The 27,077-nt window shown below is 40.2% G+C and overlaps 1 protein-coding gene across 1 annotated transcript; it reads right to left on the reverse strand.

Annotated features, from left to right (window-relative positions):
• On the reverse strand, positions 1–26,324 carry LOC118828557 (lipase member N-like). Its single transcript, XM_036735242.1, has 9 exons — positions 26,220–26,324; positions 25,569–25,686; positions 18,168–18,366; positions 16,599–16,708; positions 15,073–15,209; positions 6,806–6,952; positions 5,489–5,560; positions 4,818–4,889; positions 1–234 (listed from the first exon to the last, which is right to left on the reverse strand). The coding sequence occupies exons 1-9, from the start codon at positions 26,322–26,324 to the stop codon at positions 1–3; spliced, it is 1,194 nt and encodes a 397-aa protein (XP_036591137.1).
• Between the last annotated feature and the right edge of the window lie 753 nt (positions 26,325–27,077).

A 27,077-nucleotide genomic window follows, 5' to 3' on the forward strand; every position in this document is an offset into this window, starting at 1 on the left:
TTATGGGTTCTGACTCATCAGAGAGAGGATTTTACTGTAAACCCTTTGGGGTGCATCAAGGGCCCAGATGAAGTCTATGTGATTCCAGTCTGGCAGCATCTCAAAGAAACGGAGATTCTTGATTTTGGGGAGCAGCATGGCCACATCGAGAGGGTCGACAAGCAGATCTTTCCCACCAGCCCAGATGGCTGTGGGCACCTTGATGGTAGCCAAGTCATAGAGTGGAGGGATGCTCTGTTGGAGAGGAACAAAGGGTTTTTCAGAAGAAAGTTATCACAGTAACCCAAAGAGGAGCATTTTTTAGGACTGGAAAGGGACTCCTTAACTTTAGGGAGGAAGAGATTGAGGCTTGGAGAATCTAAAAGACTCTTCTAAGATCTTTCCATGCTAGTAATATCATTTGCTCTTGCACTCCAGCCTCTTTACTGACCATACAGTCTTCATTCTATTCTGACTCACTCTCTCATCTTTCATAATGCCATGTTGGTCTCTCTCTTCTTCAGTCCATAGGCACTTAGGATCTACTTACGGTCATAGCTCATGCAGCTCCATGATGGAGAGTTTTAGAGGTCATCCTGTCCAATCCTCAAATTTTATAGAAATCACACAGCTCCTAAGTGGCAGAACTGAGATTTTGATCCCAGGTTCTTTGACTTCAAATCCAGGGTTCTGTCCACTACACACAGAGAGTGTGAGGCTTGTGGAGGTGGGAGTCTCCCTTGCACTGGAGGTCTTTAAGCAAAAGCTGGGACTTTGTCAGGGACTTTGTAGGAGAGATTTTTGATCAGGTAAGGGTTGGTGATTCACTCTTTTAATTTTTGATACTGGTAATTTGGTTTTCTTTATTTTTCTAATCAAATTAACCAAGTTTATCTAATTTATTGTTTTTTTTTTGTTTTTGTTTTCCCATGAAACCAACTTCTGGTTTTATTTGTTGGTTCAATGGCTTGTTTTTTTTAACTTTTTTAAAAATTAATTTCTTTGAGTTTTAGGATTTCTAATTTGGCATTTAACTGGGGATTTTTAATTTGTTCTTTTTCTAGGTTTTTTTTTAATTGCATGCCTAATTCACTGATCTGCTCTTTTTGTCTTTTATTGATGAAAGCATTTCAAGCTATAAACTTTCCCCTAAGTACTGCTTTGGGGGCATCCTACAAGTTTTGGTATGTTTGTCCATTTTTGTCATTCTCTTTATTCTTTCTATGATTTGTTCTTTGACCTACTCATTCTTTAGGATTAGATTATTTAGTTTCTAAATAATTTCTAATCTATGTTTCTACAGCTCTTTTTTTGAATGCAATTTTTATTGTATTATGGTATGTAAAGGATATATTTAATATTTTTGCTTTTTTATTTGGATTTCTTTGTGAGATTTTTATTCCCTAATACATGGTCAATTTTTATCAAAGTGCCATGTATAGCCAAATAAAAGGCGTAGTCCTTTCTAGTTCCATTAAATTTTCTCCAGAGGTCTATCATATCTATTTTTCCCCTAAAATTTATTTATCTACTTCTTTTTTATTTATTTTGTGGTTAGATTTATCTAGCTCTGTGAGGGGAAAATTGAGGTTCTCTATCAGTATAGATTCTGGTTTCTAATCCTTTCTGCTGCTTCCATTTTATGAGTGAGTTCATCCCATTCACATTCACAGTCATAATTACTGTGTACTTCCCTCCAATCTGTTCCCCACTCCCCATTTGTCTTTCCCTCTCTCACTTATCACTTTTTATACTATCTCTCATCAAAAGTCTGTTTTGCTTCTGGTCATTGCCTTTCTTAATCTCTCCTCCCTTTTATTATTCCTCTTCTCCCCTTACCCTCCTACTTTCTTGTTGGGTAAGATAGATTTCTGTACCCAACTGATTGTGTATGTTGTTCCCTCTTTGAACCAATTCTGATGAGAGTGTGGTTCAAGCATTTCCCACCATGTACCTCTTTCCCCCTCTTTGGTAAAAACTCTTCCCTGCATGCCTCTTTCATGTGAGATATTTTTCTCATTCTTCATCCCATCAAAGTCAACTCATACCTATGCCCTCTGTCTATATACGCTTGTTTTAACTGCCCTAATAATGATAAAGTTCTTAGGGATTACAAGTATCAACTTTCCATATAGGAATGTAAACAGTTTACATTTATTGAGTCCCTTACGAGTTCTCTTTCATTTTTGGCTTTTGGTGCTTCTCTTGAGTCTCGTGTTTGGTTAATTTTTTTTGTTCGGTTCCTGTCCTTTTTTTTTACAATTAGGAATGTTTGAAATTCCTCTATTTTATTAATTATTCATGTTTTCCCCTGAAGGATTATACTCACTTTTGTTGGGTAGTTTATTCTTGGTTGTAATTAATCCTAGTTCCTTTGCCTTCTAGAATATCGTGTCCCAAGCTCTCTGCTCCTTTATTATGTAAACTGCTAAATCTTGTGTGATCCTGACTGTGGCTCCATGGTGTTTGATTTTTTTTTCTTTTTTAGGCTGCTTACAATATTTTCTCCTTGACCTAGGACATCTGGAATTTAGCTATAATATTCTTGGGAGTTTTCTTTTTGGAATCTCTTTCAGGTAATGATTGGTGGCTTCTTTCAATTTTTATTTTACCCTGTGATTCTAGAATACCAGGGCAGTTTTCCTTGATAATTTTTTGAAATATGATATCTAGGCTCTTTTTCTGATCATGACTTTTAGGTGTTCCAGAAATTCATGAATAATTTCTCTCTCCAAGTCAGCTGTTTTCCTGATGAGATGTTTCATATTTTATTCTATTTTTTATTCTTACGACTTTCTTTTATTGTTTTTTGATGTCTCATGGAGTTATCAGCTTCCAGTCGCCCAATTCTAATTTTTTAAGGAATTATTTCCCTCAGTGAGCTTCCACACCTCTTCTTCCATTTAGCCAATTCTGTTTTTTCAGGAGTTTTTTCTTCAGTGAATTTTTTAACCTACTTTTTGATTTGGCCTAGTCACTTATTAAAGTGAATTTTTGGATTTTTTTTTATTATTAGGCTGTTTTGACATGGATGTCTTCTTCTAAGCTTGTGTTTTAATGTTCCTCACCACCATAGTAGATTTTTATGATCAGGTTTTTTTGTTTGTTTCCCCAGCCTATTTCTTGACTTTTAAGTTTTTATTGAGTGGCGGAGGCACTGTCCCAACTTTCAGGTTTTTCAAGCTCATGTTTTCAGATCTAGTTCTGAAGATCTGTAAGTTTTTTGTGCTTCCAAAGTAGTGTGATTTAAGGAGAAGTGTAGTCACTGCTCTTCTGGCCTGCACTCTGGTTTTTACTCAGAAAGGGACCTTGTTTGCTTACAGCCATAAGTTTTGGCCCTGGAGCTGTGTTAGTGCCTTGGAACTGAGACCAGGGTTCCCACTCCCCACATGCATTCTTCTCTACCCTGGAACTCTGACTGAGGACCCTGATCCCCTTCACCACAAGCGTTAGTGCCTCTCTCCACCAAGGGTCTGTGACCCAGAACTGTGTATAGGTAATACAACAGGGTCCTATACCAAGTGCCACCAAAGATTCCCCTGTAATCAATCTATTTCTGACAGACCCCCTTACTGCCTCTGGGCTGAGACCTCCTGAAGCTGCCACCACTTTCTGTTGCAGCTGCCTCCAAGGTCTGCAGCTGGTGTGCACTGTGCTCCTGGCTGAACACTACCTTGCTGTGACAAACCTTTCCTTCTGACCTCCTAAGTTGTCTTGGGCCGGACAAATGTTGGCTCTGCCACTCCAGAATTCTATTTGTGATGTTATTTTAAAGTTGTTTGGAGAAAAACTTTGGGAGGGTTTTGCTGAATTGCTACCTGTACTCTACCATCTTGCCTCCCCATATCAGCTTTCTAATCTTCCTCTATAGGACAAAAATCCTTCTGGAACAATGAAGAAAAAGGGCCAGTGCTGTCTAGGGCAGAGAAGATTATTGAATGGGAAGTATCTATGGAGGACAGACCAGGGAGGTCAGTGGTGAAAAAAGGAGAAAAAGAGGAAGGAGAAGTGAAGACAAAATCCGACCTTCTGAAATAGCTGTTTGTCACTTCTGAAATTATACCTGGAAAATATCTGATGTTGGGGGAGAAGCATTCAAAAACAGGGAAATAGTAATGGGGCTTAGTTCTCTTCCTTAAAATGAATGAATAAGTGAGTAAGTGAACAGATGAGTGGAAAAGCCTTTATTAAGCCCTGTGTGCCAAATGCTCTTCTTATGTCTGGACATACAAATACAAAAAGTGAAGGTGGGCCCTGCCCTTAGGGAGCTTATCTTCTCTTAGGGGGCTAAGATATCTGTGGAAAAGTAGTGGCCAAAGGGAGTTATTTTGGTTTGGAAAGTAACTGGAGCGGTAAGTGGAGCAACAGGGAAGTATATCACTCACCTTTCCTGCAAACAGTGGCTGTAGTGAATTAATTAAGGCTGCCGAACTGGAAAGGGGATGGGCATGCATGTAGCAACATGGTGACTGGTGAAGAGATGGTAAGGAAGCAAAAAAAGCATGGTGGGGCATGCCTAGGAAGAGCAAACCACAGAAGCCCAGCTATCAGCCCATGCTGACAGAAACTAGATGAAATTCAGGGGATAACTGCAAAGCATCAGAACCTTCTGGAGGCTTGTTGGATAGAATGCTGGCTAGAACTTCAAGCAAGCAGAGAATCTGGTTCAACATACTTAAAATAAAACTGTTAGAGTTAAAAAGGATTAGAGAGATGATTTAATATAGACAGTCCTGCCATTTATCAGGTAAGGAAACTGAAGCCCAGCAAAGAAGTGGCTTGGTCAGATGAATGTTAGACCCTTGGGTTCTAATTGTCTTATCTGCCGAGGAGCTAACCTGGTTGTAATGACGAATATTCTCGGCCTTGCTACCCCAGTCGTAAGCTCTGAGCTCATCTGATTGGAAAAGCTGAAACAGACAAGCAAATGGTAAATTACAACGTGAAAGAGCTTCAAGAGTGCCTTATGGTGCTAATAACATTGCTTCAAGAAGAACCTAGCCTTCCCATGGTTTAGGGAGGCGGAGGTGTCAGAGGGCAGACAGAGGCACAGACACTCATGCACATGCAGATATACACAGAGAATGGAGGGAGAAAAAGGAAGACAAGGAGAGAGATGCACAGACAGTTGACACAGAGACAAATAGAGGAGGAGGAGGAGGAGGAGAAGAAGAAGAAGAAAGAGAAGGAGGAAGGAGGGAGGAGAAGGAGGAGAAGAGAAATCAAGAAAAAGCAAAGACAACAAAGAAAAAGAGACAGAAATGGAGACAAAGTAAAACAGAGAGACACAGAGAGGCAGAACAGAGAGGACAATAGAAAGAAAGATAATAAGATAAGAAAGATATAGAAAGGAGATAGGAAACGGGAGAGGGAAGAGAGATGGTGAGAAAGAAAGGGAGAGAGAAAGGGAGAGGGAGAGGGAGAAGGAGAGGGTGATGGAGAGGAAAAGGGAGAGGAGGAGAGAGGGAGAGAGGGAGAGAGAGAGCAGAACTTCAGTGATCACTCTTACCTGTTTCAAATGCAGAATGTTCTGTATGGATGTCCCAGAGGGAGAATGGGAAAAGTAGATGGAAGTTCGGCTCTAAAAGAAAAAAATGCTCACTCAGCAAATGTCATCTGAAGAGATAGAAATCTCTATTCCTCAATTATTATTCAGCAGAGAGCAATCATCTCAAAACCTAGAGCTGAGTTTGTAGAGCAGGAAGTTACCTTGAGTTCTAGTCTAAGCCCTTCATTTTACAGAAAAAGAAACTGAGTCAGAAGGGGTGTGAAAGGGAGGTGAAGTCAAGCAGAAGTTAGAGGGAAGAGGCTTTTTCTGCTTGGCCTCAGAGGTCAGAACCAGAAGCAGCAGGAAAATTTGACTACAGTGAGGTCAGTAAAACCTGTCCAAGAATGAGATCTTTTAGGCTCCCAGGTTAGAATGGAAAGGAACTGCAGAGGCCTCTGGTCCAACCAGCTTTTTTTCATCGAGGAGGACACTGAAGTCCAGAGGGGCTCAGAGATCTCAAGGTCACCCTGCTAGTAGGTGATGGAGCTAGAAGTGAATCCATTTCCTCTGATTGTAAATCCAAGGCTCTGGACTGCTACTGTGTCATGGGAGGTCAGGCCCTACAAACCAGGACCCTCCAGGCTTCTTTACTGGAATTCTGGATGAGTTCAAGTAGCCTCACTCATTGGTTAGAGGGTTTTCTAGCTCTCTTCCTATTCTTGTCTGAGGGTGTTCTGTGAATGTGGTGTTATGTTGTGTCCTGCCTGGAGCAAAACCTACATTTTGTATGGGGGTGGGGCTCTGATGAACTGGGGTCTAAGAAAATTTTGGACCTGGAACAAAGTAGTAGGGGTGGGAAGGAAGGAGTCTTAGTTGGGATGTAGCACCTGCGGGAAGGAAAAATGACTGAGGAATATATTCAGGTTTTTGTACTCTGGAAAGAGAGGTATTGAAGAGTGTGAGGTTGGGGGTGTGACTTCTGGAAAGGGAGACAATCAGAATAGGGAACAGAAGTGTTCCTCCCCACTCCCCCAACGGGACAAGATAGTGCAGTGGCACTCTCTATATTTCCCACCCTGCGGCAAAGTGTTAATGGCTTTGCCCTTGTTCCTCTTCCTATGCCAGGTGCTTGTTTTTCTCCAGCTTGGCCAGGAACCCTAAGGAGAAGTCACACATTGGGGGCTTCAGATGTGGATGCACAGAATAATCTGAGTTCATCATCAGTGCTGGACTCTGGGGCATATGGGGCTTATAAAGCCCTAAAAACTAGGTGTGAGCAGAGAGGAACCAGAAAAATGAAAGAAGTATAGATCCCTTAAGGCCCTGGGTTTTACATACCACATTCAGGTTTTTGGCATCATATCCAGCCCACAAGGAGAGAAACCCAGAACATATCCAGGAGAAGATTTTCCTGTTGCACAATTCAGTAGAAGGTGTTTTCTTTACAGTATCTTCTAATAGAAAACCTTTGTTTCCCCAGAGAGCCTGTGAACATGGCAGACAAGTTTGATTTGAAAGAGCAGGCAAGCTTCTTGACTTGGGAGGTCATTTTTATCACTGGCCACTTAAAACCTTCAGGGTCACATTCACTTGTAAGAAGTCAATTTTCATCCAAGACAAGCCAGAATAACAATAGAAATGTTGGCATAGCCTTGGACACACGAAAGATGGCATCCCACTCACAACCCAAGGAGGGAGGCAAGTAGGGACTATGGCCCCTATTTTGTTATTATTGTCAAAGCTTAGAGAGGCAGAATAGGAACATGGATTTAGAGTTACAAAAGACTTAAGAGGCCATGTGGTCTAACCCCCTCATTTTACAGATTTCAGAGGAAACAGGTCCAAAAGCATTGTTGCGTGATATACAGTATAGGGTGTCCCAAAAGTCTTAGTGCAGGTTGAAGTTTAATAGGATTAGAGCTAGAATTCTTTAAACGGTACTAAGGTTTTTGGGACATCGACTTACAAGTGTTTAGAGAGAGATCTATTGTCTCCCCCTCTCTATCTTTCTCTGTCTCTGTCTCTTTCTATCATCTATCTCAAGACATTGCCACCATGCCTCAATTTTCCATCTCACCTGAAACAGCCCTCAGTGCCTGCGATCTTCTTGTCCTGGAGCAGCCCTCTGTATCTCCAACCTCTTCCTCCCTCCTCTCATTTTTCAGCTTTTTTTGGTGTATGATCTTCTCCAATTGGAATGTAAGCTCTTTGAAGGCAAGGGCAATCTATCTTTCTTTTTGCTCATATTTGTGTTCCCAGGATTTAGTACCTGGCATATAGTAAGTGCTTAATAAATGCTTATGGCTTATTGACTACAAAATCTAAAAGGCAATAAAGTAAAGGGAATTCCATTCCAAATAACTATAAGGTGCATAAAATATTTGGATATTAATCTGCTAAAGCACACAAAGCAGTTGTATATAAATTCAGTCACAAAGCGATCCCTAAAGAAACATTAGGAAACTCAAACATTCAGTGCTCATGGCTGGGACATGCCAATATAATGAAAACAACAATTCTACCAAAGTTAATTTATAGTTGTAATTCTTGAGCCATCAAACAGTCCATGGGGTACCTTATATATCTTGCTAAAATAAATTCATTTGGAGAAAAAAGTTCTAGAATTGAGGGAAAAACAATAACAGTAGCAACAATAATAATATCCAGCATTTAGAAAGCACCTACTATGTGTCAATACTGTACTAAGTGCTTTATAATTGTTATGTCATTTGATCCTCATAAGAACCCTTTGGGAAGGGGGTACTAATGTCATCCCCATTTTACAGATGAGGAAACTGAGACAAACAGAGACTAATTGATTTGTCCAAGAACACACAGCTATTAAGTGTTTGAGACTGGTTTTGAACTCAAGTCTTCCTAACTCAGGCCCAGTGCTCTATCTGTAGAGATGAAAGAGGTGAAGGGATGAAAGCATTTCCAGACCTCAAACTGTATTATAGAACAGAAGTCATTCCAAAAGACCTACTGTTGATTAACAATAGAGGAGATCCAGAAATACAAGGCTTAAACACAGCTCCAAAGGACTCATGAGGGAAAGAGCTATCTATACCCAGAGAAAGAATTATGGAGTCTGAATGCAGATTGAGGCAAACTATTTGCTATCTCTTTTTTTCTTTTTTTTTCCTCCTCTTTTCTGGTTTTATTTCTTCTTTCTCATGGTTCATTCCATTGGTCATAATTCTTCTTTACAACTTGACTATTGTGTAAAAAAGTTTAATGCAAAAGTTATGTGTGGAACATATATCGGATTCCATGCCATATTGGGAGGGAGGGGAGGAAGGGAAGAAAATTTGGAACTCAAAAACCTGTGGGACTGAGTGTTGTAAACTAAAGATAAAAATCTAATAAAATAAGAAAATGATGAAAAGGACAGTTTCAGAGAAACCTGAGAAGACTTGTATGAACTGATGCACAGTGAAGTAAGTAGAACCAGCAGAAAAATTTATACCACATCGATAACATAGTAAAAATAAACAACTTTGAAGGACTGAAGAACTCTGATCACCATGTTATCAATGATGATAAATCACGATTCCTAAGGACTGATGATGTATTATACCACTTACCTCCTGATAGAGAAGAAATGGAATCATGGTATAGAATGAGGCATATTTTTGGACATGGCCAATGGGGGAACTTGGTTTGTCAAAGTATGAGAATAAGTTTATTTAAGTGGGTTTCTCCTCATTACAAAGGCTCTTTGACAGCCTTTAAGAAATATTTATTTTTAACATTAATTTTAAAAAGAAATTTGAGTTTCACATTCTCTCCCTTCCTCTAACTGTTCCCTCACTCATTGAAAAGGCAAGCAATATGATATCAATTATGCATATGAAATCATTCAAAAGATATTTCTGTATTAGCCACATTGCAAAAAAAGAAAAATAAAGTAAGTGAAAAATGATACTTCAAAAAAATAGAGGAGATCAATGGAACAGGTTAGACAAAGAAAAATCAGAAGCAATGAAACTTAGCACCCCAGTGTTCAGTAAATAGGAAAACATAAATTGCTTAGGAAGGAACTCTCTGTTTGATAGAAACTGCTGGAAAAACTGGCAAGAAGTCTGAGAGAGTCGAGGCTTAGACTAACATCTTACATCATCTTCCATAATCAATTCAAAATGGACATGTGACCTTTATGTTAAATATCATGCCATCACAAATTGGAAAAGATTCAGTTCATGCACCCTTCCACAGCTCTTGGTAGGAGATGTGTTCTTAACCAAAAAATGATAGAAGATTTACAAAAGTCAAAATAGATAACTTTGGCTACAAGAAAAATGAAAAACTTTTGCAAAAACAAAATTTCTGCATCTTACAGAAGGAAGGAGCTGGATGGGGGAAAAAATCTTTATATCACATTTCTCTGATAAGGTATGCAAGATATAGACAACTAACACATACACACAGATGTAACCAAAAAGCATTCCCCAATAGCTAAGTGGTCAAAGGATGTGAACAAGCAATCTCAAAAGAATATTTGCAAACTATTAACAACTATATCAAAGAATGCTCCCAATCAATGAGGATAAAAGAAATGCAATAGAACATCAATATTTCTCCTCACATGCAGAAATCGACAAAGATGGGAAAAATGACAATTGTCAATGTTGGAGGGGTTGTGAAGATATAGGCACACTAATGCATTGTTGGTGGAGCTGTGAAATGGTACAACCATTTTGGAAAGCTATATGGAATCATGCAAATAAAGTGACTAAAACGTTCATCCCCTTTAACCCAGAGAGTCCATTTCTGGGCCTAAACACCAAGGAAGCCATCTATAAGAACAAAATCTCCTTATACGTTGAAACATTAATAGCAGAACTTTTTCTGGTAGCAAAGAACTGGAAGTGAAATAAATCCCATCAGTTGGGGAATGGCTATATGAATTGTGGGACATGAATGTAATGAAATTTCACTGAACTATTAGAAATGACTAATACAATGAATTAGTAGAGAAACATGGGGAAACGTACACAATCTAATGTAATCTAAGCATGTATTAAGCACTTATTATGTGCCAGGCTCTGTACCAACCCCTGGGGATACAAACACAAGCAAAAAGGAAGACAGATTGCACTTGCCTTCAAAGAGCTCACATTCTAAATGGGTGAGATCATGTACTAAAGGAAGCTGAAAGATGAGGGAAGGGAGGAGGAGGCTGGAAATACAAAGGGCTGTTCCAGGGCAAGAAGATCCCAGGCACTGAGGGATGTTAATGGATGAGAAGGCAACAGAGGGAGTAAGCAAAGCCAAGAAAACAACATAGACAATGATTAGAACGATGTAACTGCACCATACTCCTACAACATAATCAGACATGAATGTTGCAAATTATAAAGAGCAAGCATCGTCCAGCAATGAGAAGGCACTTCACCTCATTCCTTTGGGAGGTCCATGGATGTGGTACATTGTGTATATTTTTAGGCTTTTTGGACATACTGTTTGGTATTCTTTATTTTTTTATTCTTTTTCTCTTTCTTTTTAAAAAATATTATTTGTTATTTGGGATGGCTCTCTGAGTGGGAGAGGGGCAGGGTTACTGAGCAAAATTCTGCTGATATGAACAAAGGTATTGGTTAAAAATTACTTTGCAAGAGAATAACATGCATATGTGGCTTTGAAAGGGGTGTGAAAAGCATTCTTTCCTCATTAATCTGTGTGAAGATCAGGGGTGGGGGCTGGAAGAGATCTTAGAGACCATCTTCTCCAGCACCCTCATTTTATAAATGGGGAAATTGAGGTTTGGAGAGGGGAAGGACTTTGGATTTTAAGATCATAGAATTGGAGGGAAAGGACCTTGAAGGTCATCTGTACATCTTCCTCGTTTTACATCTGAGGAAACTGAGGCTCGGGGAGAGGGGACATGCTTGCTCAAGGTCACACAGGAGGCAGGTGTCAGGGGTGACCTTTGAACCCAGATCTTTGCCACTATTCCTGGGTCATCTCTGGTCATCCTGGTACATGTCAGGCCACTGGACCCAGATAGCTCTGGAGGAGAAAGTGAGGCTGGTGACCTTGCACAGCCCTCCTTCACTCAAATCCAAGTCAACTGCAAGTCATGTCATCTCTGCCTGATGTCACGGTATTCTTCGAGAACGAAGGACAAACACAACAGCCTGTACAAGCAGCTCCATGTTCAGCTGTTGCCTTAGAAAACAAAGAGCTGTGTAAGGAATCACAGACATAGGACCAGAATAGATCATAGATGAATGGAAACGGGTGACCAGATTGTGACTCACTCCTGGTGATGTGGCAATTAAGAAGCCAAGCCAGGATTCTAACTCATGTCCTCCAGCTCCAGAGGCTGCGTTCTTTCCAGTATTCTGTTCCTTACCCATAAGGAAAGGAATCGGTAACCAACTATTTATTGAGATTACATTTTATCAGGGGACTTAAAGCAGCCAGGATGAATGGATGGAGGTTGGGACTGAGAAACTATAGGGTGGGAGGTGCTGCCCACAGAAGGAATGGCCCCTGCCACTTGGCCTGTCACCTTTATTAAAATTCTTTGCAAAGGTGATTGAGGAAGGTATTGGAGGAGTCAAAAGCATTCTTTACCTTGAGCCCCACCTGTCTGTATGCCACAATCTGTATGGAAAAACTGGTTGATTTCCAGAAGAGCATGTTTAAGGATTATTACTAATGTTAATCTCCAGCCTCGAGCTGGAAGAACAAGGCAATGAAACTAAACTCCATCTGACCTATGCCCAGAGTTGGGGGAGACTTGTCTGGAATGCCTGGAATTTCCTTCTATCATTGAGGCCTGCCCTCTTTCAAGATTTCATTGTAGCATCCTGGGATTTCTGTAGTACAGTCCTACTGTTATTCAGTACTAGTGATCAGGGAGTTGTTTGCAGACTTAGGAGACCTGAATACCTGAAGATTCTGTCTCTGATACTCATTATAGGCAAGTCAGCCTCTCTTGGCCTCAGTTTCTTCATCTGTAAAAAGCTTATAGAACTTGAGCTGGAAGGAAACTTGAGAGGTAGCCTAGTTCACAGGGTGACAGACAGAGCTGGAAGGAACCTCAGAGGATCTAGTGTAACTGCCTCATTTTGCTCCTGAGGGTCTCAGCCCCAGAGAGGTTTTGCCCACGGTCACACAAGTCAAGTCAACTAGCATTTAGTAAGTGTTTACTATGTGCTAGGGACTGTGTTAAGTTCTGGGGATATTAAAAAAGGCAAAATACAGTCCCTGCCCTTCAGATCACAGTCCAAGTGGGTGACAATATACAAGCAAGTTATAGACAGGGTTAACTGGATAACTATTGGAGGGAAGGAAGGTGGGATTTTAGCTGAGACTGGAAGGGAAGTCAAGAGGAGGAATTGAGAAGCATGGAAAATACCCAGAGTCAATTAATGGAGTGTATTCTGTGGCTAGTGGCCACAAGAGGCCAGTGGCATTGCACTACAGAGGGCACAGAGGGGAGGAAGGTGTAGGAAGACTGGAAAGGTAGGAGAGAGCCATGTTGGGAAGGCCTTTAAAAGACAACTGTTTGGTCTTGGAAGTACTAGGGAGCCAATGGAGTTTATTAAGGAGGAGGGTGATATAGTCAGACCTGAGCTCTGGGAAAATCACTTTGGCATTTGAATGGAGGATGGACTGGAGTGGGGAGAGACTTGAGGCACACAGAGCTCCCCCCCACCCCAGAAACTATTACAATACTCCAGGTGTGAGGTGATTAAAGTCTACACCAGTGTGGGGGCAGTGTAAGAGGAAAGGAGGGGGCATATTCGAGAGATATTGCAGAGGTGAAATCAATAGGCCTTGGCACCATATTGGATCTGGGGGATGAGAGATAGTGAGGAGTCCAGGATGACTTCTAGGTTATTGCTCATGGGACCAGAAAGATGGAGGTGCCATCCACAGTGGGAAAGTAGGAAGAGGAGAGGCTCGGGGGTTCCCACACAGCTAGGACTTGGCAGAGCCAGAGGTGATCTACCTAAACCCTTTCATAAGGCCAAGGGAAGGGAAGTAACTTCCTTAGGGTCACATGGGGCAGTCGCATGAGAGCCAGGATTCAAACCGAGCCGTTTGATGCCAAATCTGCTTCATACCTATTTTATTTTCCTCATTGCCTAATTTCCTCAGTGCCCAGGGCTTCCATCTTGGGGAAATGTTCAAGCTGGCCAGCTTTCATTCCCTTCTTGGATTTGTCTCTGACTTCCTCAACTTGGCCGCCACGCTCCATCAAGTATAATTTCTGCCCCCACACCCCCAACCTGTTAGCTCCTTTAGGGTTGTCTTCCTCATGAGAATGTAAGCTCCTTGAGGACAGGCTCTGTCTGTTTTGGCTTGTATTTGTATCACAAGCTTTTAGCACAGCCTGGCACCCAGTAGGTGCATAATAAATGCTTCTTGCCTCCCCTTGTAAAAGGAGAATTTTGGACTGTCCAAAATCGAAATTCAGAATACTTAAAGGGGTAGTGTAAATGTAGAGCATGGAGGCCAGGGCCATGGCCCTAGAGGCAGAAACCTTCAAGTTCATCTGGCCCAAGTTCTTCATTTTACAGATAAGTAAACTGAGTCCCAAGGATTGTTACCTCCGCAGTGACTTGTACATACATATTACCTTTCCCAGAAAAAGGTAAACACCTTCAAGGCAGGGACACCTCCAAAAGACCATTAATAAATGCATGTTGATCTTTTATTAGTCACATAGGTATTGATCCTCAGAGGTAGGATTTGCACCCCGATCCTCTGACCTCACAACCTCTGCTCTGTCCATCACATTGTAGTGTCCTCCAGAAAAACTCGTTTTGAGATCCTGTCACCAATATTTATTGACTGTGTGGCCCCAGGGAAATCATTCAACCTCTCTGAGACTCAGTTTCCTCAACTGTGAAATTGAGATGTTAATACCTGCCAAACTTAGTTTACAAGGTTGGTGAGAGGAGCAAACAGTATGCATACAGTGCTTCACAAAACTTAGTAACTCTATAAATGTCTCCATTAGGAATGGATGGTGGTGGATGGCTCTATCCTTTTCTACCATCAGTACCGAAAATCCAAGATTGGAATACACATGCACACATACACATACAAATAGATATTCACAGATGTGAACATGCGTAATAGACATCTTGCAAACATGCCCATAATACACACATATACACTGGTGCACACACACACACATGCATGCACACACATACACAGATACACATATGCACAAACACATGTATGCATATGTACATATACACAGAAGTACACAGAGACACACAAATATACACACTCATGCACAAAACACACATCTCCACAATACATTAACACAATGCATATGCATACACAATGGAAAACACACGCATGCATGCTATACACATACATGCACACACATAGACCTGTACAAAAGAGAATAAACATTCACACACATGCACAATACACACATACACATGAATGTGCAGTATATATGCACAAGCACGCACATACATGTATACACTCACACACATGCACCAGCAGTCATGCAAAAGCTTTGTCGCCTTTCATTTTCTTTTTATGATTCTCAAAAGAATTTAAAGCCTCCGAGGCTTGGGGTCCTTAGTGGAATTCCCAAACATATGGGGGAGAGGACGGCGGGTGCCTACCTTGATGACCGACTGCGGAAGGAAAAAAAAATTGGCAAAAATGCTTTTGGGATATTTGAATGAAGCTACTGGACCCAGGACAAAATTCATTTTGATTCTTCGGGCTACTTCTGGTTTAGTGGCGAAGGCAACAAACCCTGAAAGAAGAGGACAAGACATTGGAATGAAGGGAGAAGCCCTGAGGCCTCGTCTGTAGGGAGATGACTAAGGGTGGGGCGGGGCTATGGCCCACAGGATGTGGAGCTGGGAGGGGCCACAGTCATCTGGCCCAACCCCCTCATCTTTATGGGGCGGGGGCGCTCTTTTCCTGTTGGTTCTTTAGAAGATCTAAGTCCTTTTCCATCTTCAAGATGTATTTGGATCCTCTCTTCCTAAAGGAAGTCTTCCTTGCCCCGCCCCTCTCTGCCCTGCCCCACCTCCCAGACATAAACACATAAATAAATAGGTGAATAAGTACCCCAAAGCCCTCGTTTCATGGAAGAGGAAAACGAGGGGATGAGAGAAGAACTCACTTCCTCGAGATCGCAGAGCTAGTTTGGGGGAGATCCTTCTTAAACAGAGGACCACGGGCAAGGTGCTTGCCTTAGTTTTCTCATATTCATTTCTTAGTCTTTTTTTCCTATAAAATTATTATATATATGTATATATATATTTGATAAAAGTATATGTTTCTATTTAATATGTATTATTAATATTTACATTGGTATTGATGGATACTTGATAAAGACATTCACATAAGGCTCTCTTGGGGGAAGGGTCCAAAAGATGAATGAAAAATAGTCTCATCTGCAAAGCAGAAGGTTCGAAGAGGTGCCTCTGGGGTTTCTTCAGGGAGCGTCCCTCATGGTTGGAATCCTGGCCTTCCTCATCCCAGCCTCCTGACCTCCCTGGCTTTCTTTAAGTCCAAACTCCAATCTCATCTTCTGCAGGAAGCCTTTCCCAACCCTTATCATTCTACCGTCTTCTCTCTTATACTCTATTTATTTTTATTTATTCATTTATTTACTTATCTACTTATTTACTTATTCATTCATTTATTTGTCCATTTATTTATCTATCTATTTTAATTAATTAATCTATTTATGGAGCTTGTTTGTACAAAGAATTTCCATGTTCTGTCCCCCGTTACTCTGGGAGCTCCTGAGGTTGGGACTGATGTCTGCCTCTTTTTGTGCTTCAGTGCATAGTACAGGACCTGACACATACAGGCACTTAATAGATGCTTCTTGACTGACTGCCTGAACTCCACAAAGGCAGTCAAAGAGCCTTGGATTGATACTTAGAAGACTTCCATTTAATTACTGTGTGACCTTGGTCAGAGTATTTCTCTCTGTGCCCTGTTTCTACATCTGTAAATCAAGGGGATTGGTCTAGATAACCCCTGTGGTCACCTGCAGCTCCATGTCTATGATGCCAAGACTTCTTCTTTTGTGCTCCATGACACCCACCACCCATCAGACCCCCATCTCTGGGAAGAAAGTGTCACATCATTTGGCAGACAGCCACTTGGTCCCTTCTACGCATACCTATGGTTGTGCCCAGTGAATGACCAACAAAATACAGCTTCTCTTGCCCAGTCTTTTGTACGATGAAGTTGATCACACTTGGGAGGTCGTACCTGCCCATTTCATCAAAACTAGAAAAAGAAAGGAGAGCAAAGTTGTAGTATGAATCCAGAGTGCTTGACTGCTGAGCTTGGTTGGCACCAGACTAAATGCGTACGCCTACTTGGGTTTCATTTAATTGTTTATTTAGCTACCTCGGTATAACAGACCCAGCAGCAGACTGTGAGTGTCTACTTTCTGAGTCCTAGCCAAGGTGAGTCAAGAGAGGCTTATCACCAGAAAGGTGGCCCCAGGGGTTGAATTGTTTGGCCAAAGCAATTCATGAGGACCAGTTACTGTGGAATGAAGGCGTACCTATGCAGCCTGAATATCAATACTCCCTACTCCCAAAACTAAAAATAAATAAACACATAAATAAATAGGTGAATAACTAGATAGATAAATGAATGGACAAATGAATACATGAAAACGAAATGAATGAATGAATGGATAAGCACATTTGGAGGCTGCATGATGCAGGTCAGAAGATCTGAATTCAAATCCTGCCTCAGTAACTACACTTTCCCAGGCCTTCCAGATAAGTTTCCTTCATTTCTCAAAGGAGGAGGTTGGATGCGATGATTTGAACATCCCAGTGTTCTCAAAAGGTTATGTGGTACAGTGGGGAAAGAAGTGCTTTGGAGTCATAAGATCTGGATTCAAATTCTTTCTCTGAAAATTCATGGAACTCATAACCAGAGCAGCAGAATGCCCTGAGTGGGAGGCTACAGGTACAATGAATGGTCAAATGAATGAATGCATACAAAAGCATTTCTTCCCAATGTATTATGTCTTAGGCACCATTTTAACCAAACTCTAATAGTTGACATTTTTACAATGCTTTGAGATTCGCAAAGGACTTTATATGAATTATCTCGTTTAAGATCTCAAGAGCTCTGTGTGATAGGTATGTTAAATATTATTGTTGTCTCCATTTTATAGGTGAGGAAACTGAGGCTTAATTGTATTAAGTGACTTGCCCAAGGTTACACAGCTTGTAAATGTCAGAGTCCAGAATCTCTTGACTCTATAGATCATAATTTAGAACTGAACAGGAAATTAGAGACTGTCTAGTTCAACCACCTTGTTTTACAGATAAAGAAACTGAGGCACAGAGAAGTGAAAGAGATTTGGCCTCCTAAGATTTAGAGCTGAAAGGGATTTTCAAGAGGTATGTGGTACATTAGAAGTCCTGGGTTCAAATCCCACCTCTATGTGAGCTTAGGCAAGTCTGCTAAGCTTTGTACCTCAGTTTCCTTATCTGGATTGGATAGCTTCTAAGATCCCTTCAGATGCAGAGCTATTACCCTGAGTGCCTTCAGTTCATTGATGAGGATACTGAGTCCTTGAGAGGGCAAGTGGCTTGCCCATGGTGAGAGGCAGCAAGAACTTATGTTTCAGCCCATGCAGTCTGATTTCCAGACCTCCTCCTCTTTCTTTGCTTGCCCCCCTGCCCTCCAATTATTGGTCTTTTCCTGAAACCCAGTTTACCTGAAGGCCCAGAATTCCTCTTGCTCGACTGAAAGGGTCTTGTGTCTTCTGGACCAAGTGTTGCCCCGGCTGTTTCCCATCCACACATCATATCCAGCATCTGCTAGAAGAAAGCCCAGGCTCTTGTTGGGCTGGTTCAGGAGCCAGGAGGCATTATCCGCAAATAGGGCATGTTGCAAATACACCACAGGCCTTGGACCTGAAATATATATATATATATATACATATATGTGGAGTGAGAGAGAGAGAAAGAGAGAGAAAGAGAGAAGAGACGGAGAGAAATAAAGCAAGAGAGCAAGAGAAATAGTGACAGAGAGAGAGAATTATCACAGAGATGAAGTAAGGCAAATGGTATTTTGGAGGAGCATAGCATGTAGAGCTGGTAGGGTCTTTGGAGTTCATCTAACTGACTACAGAGAGAAACTGAAGCCTAAAGTGGAATGTGGCTCACTCCAGGCCACACAGGTGTTAAGTGGATCTATCACGCCAGAAAAATTGACAACATTTATTTCAAGCCAGAAGAGCAAAGTTTTAAAATGTACCAAAGTGAAAGGTCAACCAAGCCTGTCCCTGATGTAACTTCACTGGCGCAGAATCCAATGGAACAATAGGCCTTGATTGTCACTATAAACCACATGGGAAGTATCCTGAGGCTTCTTCACATTTTGAGTTCCATCCTTCATTCCATAAAGGTAAATTACCATAATTACTGACATTCCTATGCCACCATAAGGCTGCCGAAGTCTTTTCCTTACAACTATGTGAGGTTGGTAGTTGTGGAATAGTATCCCCATTTTACAGGTGAGAAAAATGAGGCTTACAGAGAAGTGTCTTGGTCAGGGTCAGGTTCCCTTCCCCCCCAGTGAATATTTGAGGTGGGATCCAAAGCCTGCTCTCTCGATGCTGAGTTAATGTTAACTTAGTGCCAGGCAACATGCTCAGCACCAGGGATACAAATGCAGAAAAGCCCTCAAGAAGCTCATATTCTGATGGTGGGAGGCAGTTGGAGGCAGAGGGCACAAAGTCCAGGCCAGGAAGGGGGGTGATGGTCCTTTAATATTTTCTGATGATGTGGATTTTGGGAGAGGAGGTGGACCAAGAAATCCCCTTATTTCAGGAGGAAAGAGTACTAGAGAGATAGATAACTTGTGGTCTACACTGGTAGCTACTGGTTATTAGTAGGAAGGCCTCCAGCATGTATAGTGATCCCTCACTACACATTTGTGGTAGGGCATGCCTACCAGGATAAGACAGCATGGGCAGGTTGCAACCTGTACCAGTGGAGGGAGTGTCCACATGGAGGAGAGGAAGTATTGATGCTTGGATCCTTCATGCTTGGATCCTGGGTGAAATCAGAGGCACTGGCTTTGGAGTTGGAGGACTTGCTTCAAATCTTGCTATTGTCTCTTGCTGTGTGATCTTGGGCAAGTCTCCTCACTTCTCTCGGACCCAGTATAATGAAGGAGCTGAATTTCTGAGGCTTCTTCTAGTTCCAGTTACATGAGCCTATGACTTCAGGAAATGAGTGACCATCGCTTATCAGTGAACCACCTTCCTCATCCTCCCTTGCAAATGGTCTGTCTGTCTCCATCCTTGCAAAGTAGCAACCTAGTCCTTTCCCTTAAGACTTTACATTCTATTGGGGGAAAGAAGTAGTAAACAGATTAAAAAATACAAAATAATTTTAGATCATAGGAGAAGAAGGCGAAAATTCTAATGACTGGGGGAATTAGGGAAGTTCTTATGTGGGAGACGGCACTTGAGTGGAGTCAGGGATTCCAAAAGGTAGGGGTGAAGAGAGAGAGCATTCCAGGCATGGGGGTGAGTTTGTTCTGTGGGAAATGACAGGAAGAATTTTGTTTCCACAGGATTAAAAGTACTCTTAGCTTTGAGTGCTAGCAGGATGTAAGTTAGAGGTGACTGGTTCTAATCAAAACTGTGATCTAGCAGAACCAGGCTTCTGATCATGTGAAAGGTTAGAAGCTTGTACACATGTTTAATGAGCTGTTTGAGGGGGGCATGATGTGGGCAGTTCAGGGGGTTGCCTCTGGCCAATGAAGAGCAAGGTGGGAGATTCTAATTGGAAGCAAGCCATTTAAGCCCAGCCTTTGTTTGAAGCAAATGTAATTGTCTATTAGGAACTACTGGATATGTCTGAGATTCTTATTAATAATTGGGTAGCTCATAAGAAAGATTGGGGTAAACCTGAGTATGATATGAATTTTAAAAGTAAAACCATTTAGGAACTGCTAAAAAGAGTATTTCATACAAATGAGGTGCAAGAGGAAGAATAGCTACAGAAGAATTAGATGGGGAAGGAGGGCTGGTAGTTCTGGTAATCTACTTTCATCAGGAATGGGTTTAAGAGGGAACAATACATATATATTTAGAAGAGTATAAAAGTCTTCTAAATTCGGAAGAAATAAAACAGTAAGGGGATAGGGAGGGGATGAGAACAAGTGAGGGGATGAGGACAAGGGAGGGATCTTTAGAGGGGAGGGTGAGGGAATAGGTTATACAGGGCTATGGGAATGGGAGGATAGGGGAGGGATTCTTGGATGGAGGTAGGGAAGGAATATGAGGGCAAGGTAGCAGCTAGAAGTAAAGTAGAAGGGGCAGGAGGGATAGAAAACAAGAGATATGCACAAACATAAAAACAAAGATCAGCAGTAGAATTTGTTTGGGAAAGTGTATGTATATATATGTATGTATATATGTATATGTGTGTCTGTACATCTATAGCCATAGAGAAATATATCTGCACTTAAATATAGACTTTTCCGGGGAAAGGGGGGAGGGGAAAAAAGAACAAAATAAAAAAGTGCAGAGCAGAGAACAAAAGAAAACTTAAAGGCGAGCAATAAAAAGATGGACAGTTCTCAACACAAGGTGTATTATTTATCATACAGGTTTTCTTGAAATGAAAATTTATTGTTACATATTTTGAATTCTCTCATGTTCTGCTATGCACACGACATGCTTTTTCCCCTTTTCTTTATTTTGTATTTAAGTTTTAATATTTAAATTTATGGTTTGTTTTTGTTTCTTTTCTGTATTTGTGTTCTGGTGTTTGAGTCTAAAATAAAATTTAAAAAAAATTGGAAACTAAATAATCTAATCCTAAAAAAAGGGTGGGTCAAAAAACAAATCATAGAAGCAATAATTTCATTAAAGAGAATGACAACAATAAGAGAACATACCAAAAATTTATGGGATACAGGCAAAGCAATACTTAGGGGATAATTTAAAAGCTTACATCAATAAAAGAGAGAAAGAACAAATTAATGAATTGGGTATGCAATTAAAAAGCTAGAAAGAGAACAAATTAAAATACTAAATTGAAAACCAAATTGAAATCCAGAAAGTCAAAAGAGAGATTAATGAAATTGAAAGTAAGAAAACCATTAAAGAAATAAATAAAGCTAGGAGCTGATATTATAAAAAATAAAATCAATAAAACTTTGGTTAATTTTAATTAAAAAAAGAAAAAAAATTGCCAGTATCAAAAATAAAAAGGTTGAATTCACCAATAAAAATTAAATTAAAGAAGTTGTTAGGAGCTACTTTGCCCAATTATATGCCAATAATTCCAACAAACTGAGTGAAATATATGAATACTTAGAAAAATGTAAATTGTCCAGAATAACAAAAGAGGAAATAGAATACCTAAGTAACCCTAACTTAGGAAAAAAAAATGAACAAGTCATCAATGAGCTCCCTAAGTCACCAGAACCAGATGGATTCACAAATAACTGATCATTTAAAGAATGATTAATTCTTATACTACATATGCTATTTGGAAACATAGGCAAAGACAAAGTTCTACCAAATTCCTTTTACAAGACAACTATGGTGCTGTTACATAAACCAAGAAAAGTGAAAACATTGAAAACTATAGACCAATTTTCCTAATGACTACTCATGCAAAAATTTAAATAACATACTAGCAAGGAGATTACAGAAATGTATCATAAATATCATACACAATTACTTTGTAGGATTTATACCAGGAATGCAAGGCTGGTTCAATATTAGGAAAACTTAGCATAAATAACCATATCAATAGCAAAAACCAAATGATTATCTCAATAGATGCAGAAAAAGCTTTTGGCAAAATGCAACTCATTCCTATTAAAAACATTAGAAAGTATAGAAATAAATGGAGCGTTCCTTAAAATGATAAGTAGTATCTATCTAAAATCATCTACAAGCATTATCTGTAATGGGGATAAGCTAGAAGCCAACCCAATAAGATCAGGGATGAAGTAAGGATGCCCATTATCATCACTATTATTTCAATATTGTACCATAAATGATAGCTGTAGCAGTAAGAGAAGGAAAAGAAATTGAAGGAATTAGAATAAGCAATGAGGAAACAAAACTATCACCCTTCGCAGATGATATGGTGATGTACTTAGAAAATCGTAGGGAATCAACTAAAAAAAACTAGTTGAAATAATTAACAACTTTATCAAAGTAGCAGTGTATAAAATAAACCCACTTTTATCAATTACCAACAAAGTCCAGCAACAAGAGATAGAAAAAGAAATTCCAATGAAAATAACTGTAGCTAATACAAAATACTTAGGAATCACCCTGCCAAGACACACCCAGGAACTACATGAGCACAATCACAAGACACTTTTCACACAAAGTCTAATCTAAACAATTGGAAAAATATTAGTTGGTCATAAGCAGACCAAGCCAATATAATAAAAATGGCCATCCTACATAAGTTAATTTACTTTTTCAATGTCATACCAATTAAACAACTAAAAATTACTTTATGAAGCTGGAAAAATAATAAGAAAATTCGTCTGGAAGAACAAAAGGTCAAGAATATCAAAAAATCAATGGAAAAAAAATCTGAAGAAAGGTGGCTTAGCCACACCAGATCTCAAATTGTATTATAAAGCAGTAATCATTGAAACAATTTGGCACTGGCTAAGAAATAGAGTGGTGGATCAATGGAAGAGATGAGGTACACAGTACATTGTTGTAAACAACTGTAGAAATATGGTGTTTGATAAACTCAAAGACCCAAGCTTTGGAGACAAGCACATAGGCCAAAAAACTGCTGAGAAAACTGGAAAGCCCTTTGGTAAAAACTAGGTATGGTCTAACATATATAGCCAGATAAGGTCAACATGGGCACATGCTTGACATAAAGGGTGATACCATCAGCAACTTAGGGGAGCATGAGATAGCTTACTTGTCAAATGTATGAATAAGGGAAGACTTTATGATCAAACAAGAGATAGAAATCATTATGAGATGTAAAATGAATAATTATGATTACAGTAAATTAAAAAGTTATTGCACAAATGAAACCAAGGCAGTCAAGATTAGAAGAAAAGCAGAAAACTAGGGTTTTTTTACAGCAAGCATCTCTGATAAAGGCCTTATTTCTCAAATACATAGAGAACTGAGGCAAATTTATGAGACAGCAAGTCATTCCCCAAGTGATAAGCTATTTGGTCCAAGGATATGAATAAATAGTTTTCAGAAGAAGAAATCTAAGAGCATAAAATGTTCTAAATCACTATTGATTAGAAAAATGCAAATTAAAACAACTCAAAATCAAATTAAAACAATTACCTATCAGATTGACTACTTTGATAGAAAAGGAAAATATAAATGTTGGAAAAGATGTGGGAAAATTGGGACACTAAAGCATTGCTGGTGGAGTTGTGAACAGTTCCTACCATTCTGAAGAACAGTTTGGAATTATGCCCCAAAGGCTCTAATATTGTGCATACCCTTTGAACCAGCAATAGCACTACTCACTTTGTATCCCAAAGAGATCTAGAAGAAGGGGAAAGGACATTTTTGTGCAAAAATATTTCTAGTAGCTGTGTGTGTGTGTGTGTGTGTGTGTGTGTGTGTGTGTGGGCGCGCAAAGAATTTGAAACTGAAGAGATGTGATTCAGTTGGGAAATATGATTCTAATGAAATATTATTGTGCTATAAGAAACGACAAGAAGCATGCTTTCAGAAAAACCTGGAAAGACTTTCACAAACTGTTGCAAAGTGAAGTGAGCAGAACCAGGAGAGCTTTTGTACACAATAGCAGCAATGTTATATGATGATCAATTGTGAATGGCTTATCCATACTCAGCAATACAATGATCCAAGACAATTCCAAGGGACTCATGATGAAAAAAATTCTATCCACCTCCAGACAAAGAACTGATGGAGCCTGAATGCAGATTAAGGCATACTATTTTCACTAACATCTACCTCCCTCCCTCCTCCTGCTGCAAATGTGACATTTCAAATTGTCACTCAGCCCTCAATTTCTTTCTCCTTCTGAAAATGAAAGGCTAGCTGTGTAATCTTCCTGTGCACCCCCTTCCCCTTACACACACATTGTATCCAGATCTTGAAGGGTTTATTTGAAGCTTCGAAGTCAGGGTCTCTTTTTTGTCCAAAGGAAATTTAAAAAAAGACATTCCTGACCTCCCAAATAAAAACCATTCTCTCATCCCACCCTGATCAGTGGCTCTAAAGAAAGCCCATTGGTCTTTTTCCTTGACTACAATGTATGACCAGGTTCTATTCCTTGAGTTTTTGCTAAGCTACTGGTCACTTAGTTTAAGTGAGCAGCAGACAGGGATAACATTGATCATTTATTCCGTCCTTTAAGTTTAGGCAAATTATTTTATAAGTAGAATTGTAGGTAGTATAATCCCCCACTTTATAGAGGAAGAAACTGACACTCAGGGAGGTGTAGTGACTTGCTGTGGGTTCCAAAGCTTTTTTTTGTGTTAGAGGCAGGATTGGAACCCATGTGTTTCCAGAATCTAACTGCAACACTTGACTACACCAGGCTGCCCTCTGAAGGTAGCTAAGATCTATTCTGACCTCACTACTGAGTGTCCTTGCATGCTGCTGCATTTACGATCAGAAAACATATCCAATTCTGGCTTTACTTTTTACTTTCTGTGTGACCTTGGGAATGTCCCTTCCTTTCTCTGAGACTCAGTTTTCTCATTTGTAAAATGGGAGGGTTGGATTAGATAGTCTCTAAAGTGCTTTCTTGTTCTAAAGCCAATCCTGTCCTAAATGTTAGGAGCTGGTCACTCCAATTACATGAAAGCAGAGTGGGCAGCATTAACTCAATTTAGCCTTTCCTCATCTCCCTCACCCCTCCCCAAGCACCTCCCTGCTAAGTTGCTAGTATCTTTGTCCACCAAATTATTTGTATAGTCCTCTATAGACTCATTTGTCCCTTGGCTGGGCTGTAAACTCCTTGAGGGAAGGAACTATTTTACATCTGTCTTTGTACACTTGCAGATTGATTGATTGAGTCATCCCTGGGGTCAAGCTTCCCAAACTGATCCAACTTGGCCTGCCCAACTGGATCACCAATGTTGCTTCCCATCCTTAAACAAGCCATACCTTTTCTCTCAGGGGGGCTATGACCATGGGGAATTCGATTCACACTGAGTATGTAGCCATCTTCAGTTGGGACGTCATATTCCTCACTGGGGTAGCCACAGTAGGTGATGAGCTCACTCTGCGCAAAAATACAAAATGCATTAGTGCCAGGAGTTGGGTCAGGTCTTCCTGGATGCTGTCAGAAATGAGGTGCAAGTCCCCAAGGTGGGGCTTTTTTTTCTTGCTAAAGTCATATGAGAAGTCACCGTGGAATTCCAAGGGATGTGGAAGGGGCTACAGTAGAGTTTCCAAGCTGCTGTTGTAGCCCCTAACCACTGCTTCAATATATCTAGAAAGCGTGATCTTTTCAGTTTATGGGTCTCCTACATGCACACAAATCTGAGGTGCCCTGTTGGCACGTAATCTTGAATGCCTACTGTGATGGTCAATAAAATCCATCTCCAAATCTGTCACCTTGAAGTCAGTCAAACATAGGAACTCGGAGCTAGCAGAGATCTCAGAAGTCCTCCATGCCCATCTATCCCAGGACAAGGATTCCCCCCTGCAACACACTCAATCAGTGGCCATCCAGTCTCTGCTAGAAGACATCCAGTGAGGGAGAATGCTCTAGAGGTTCAAATCTAACATTTCCTTCCCCCTTCCATAACTTACAATATTCATCCACACTTCTGGTTCCACAGGATATTTGGAGTCAGAGAATCCTTGGGCACTTAGAATTCCACAGATGAAATATATTACTGCTGAAAAGAGCCACATCTCAGGGTTACCTAGAACAAGACACTGACTATTAACATTAAAGGGTTTTAGTTATTATCATCGCTTTTCAAAGTTGGTTGGTACAGAGAAATCCAAACCCTTAAAAAATAAACCCAAGCTTTGGATGACAGACACTGTGAAAGAAGACATTGCTCAAGATGGAGGAAGGAGGAGAACAGTACCACTAAGATATTTGTCTGAACAAGAACAGCAAGATATTTGTCTGACTTCTCTCAGTTATGGAAAAGATGACAATATGCTGAATTCAGTGGTTCAACCAGGTTTGTGTCATACCTGACATCAGTGTTTCCTGACCTCTTTCACTTGACGACACATCAACAAGAAACACCCCAGAAGTTATGGGACACACTAACACACCAAGAAGGCAGTTTAAGGAACAACTTGGATTGGAGCTAGAACCCAGATCCCAACAAAACCACTTGTGGGAATGAAATGCTGCCTTCCCTGGAAACCCAAAGATCCATCTTATGGCATTTTGATTTGTCACTCTTGTCCTTGTCTAGTTGCAAGACAGTTGCATCTCCATGGTGGGGGTGTGAAGAACATGATTTCAGCACTTTTGCCACAAATAGTATTATATTTTGAAAATTATTATATATAAATATATATTTATATATAAATATATATAAATTATTATATATAATAATATATATTATTATAAATATGGTACCTTTAAAACGGCATGCTTTGGCAGCAAAGTTATTTTCCATCTAACGTCTGTAGGGTGGGTCA

The sequence above is a fragment of the Trichosurus vulpecula genome, chromosome 8, assembly GCF_011100635.1.
Source record: "Trichosurus vulpecula isolate mTriVul1 chromosome 8, mTriVul1.pri, whole genome shotgun sequence".
NCBI lineage: Eukaryota > Metazoa > Chordata > Mammalia > Diprotodontia > Phalangeridae > Trichosurus > Trichosurus vulpecula.

Excerpts from the sequence above, each read along its gene's own strand:
- LOC118828557 (XM_036735242.1), bottom strand. The coding sequence starts at position 26,324 with ATGTGGCTCTTTTCAGCAGTAATATATTTCATCTGTGGAATTCTAAGT. Across the intron at positions 6,953-15,072 it reads TTCCGCAGTCGGTCATCAAG|GCTCTCTGGGGAAACAAAGG; the intron begins GTAGGCACCCGC and ends CCATGTTCACAG. Across the intron at positions 4,890-5,488 it reads ACATTCTGCATTTGAAACAG|CTTTTCCAATCAGATGAGCT; the intron begins GTAAGAGTGATC and ends TGTCTGTTTCAG.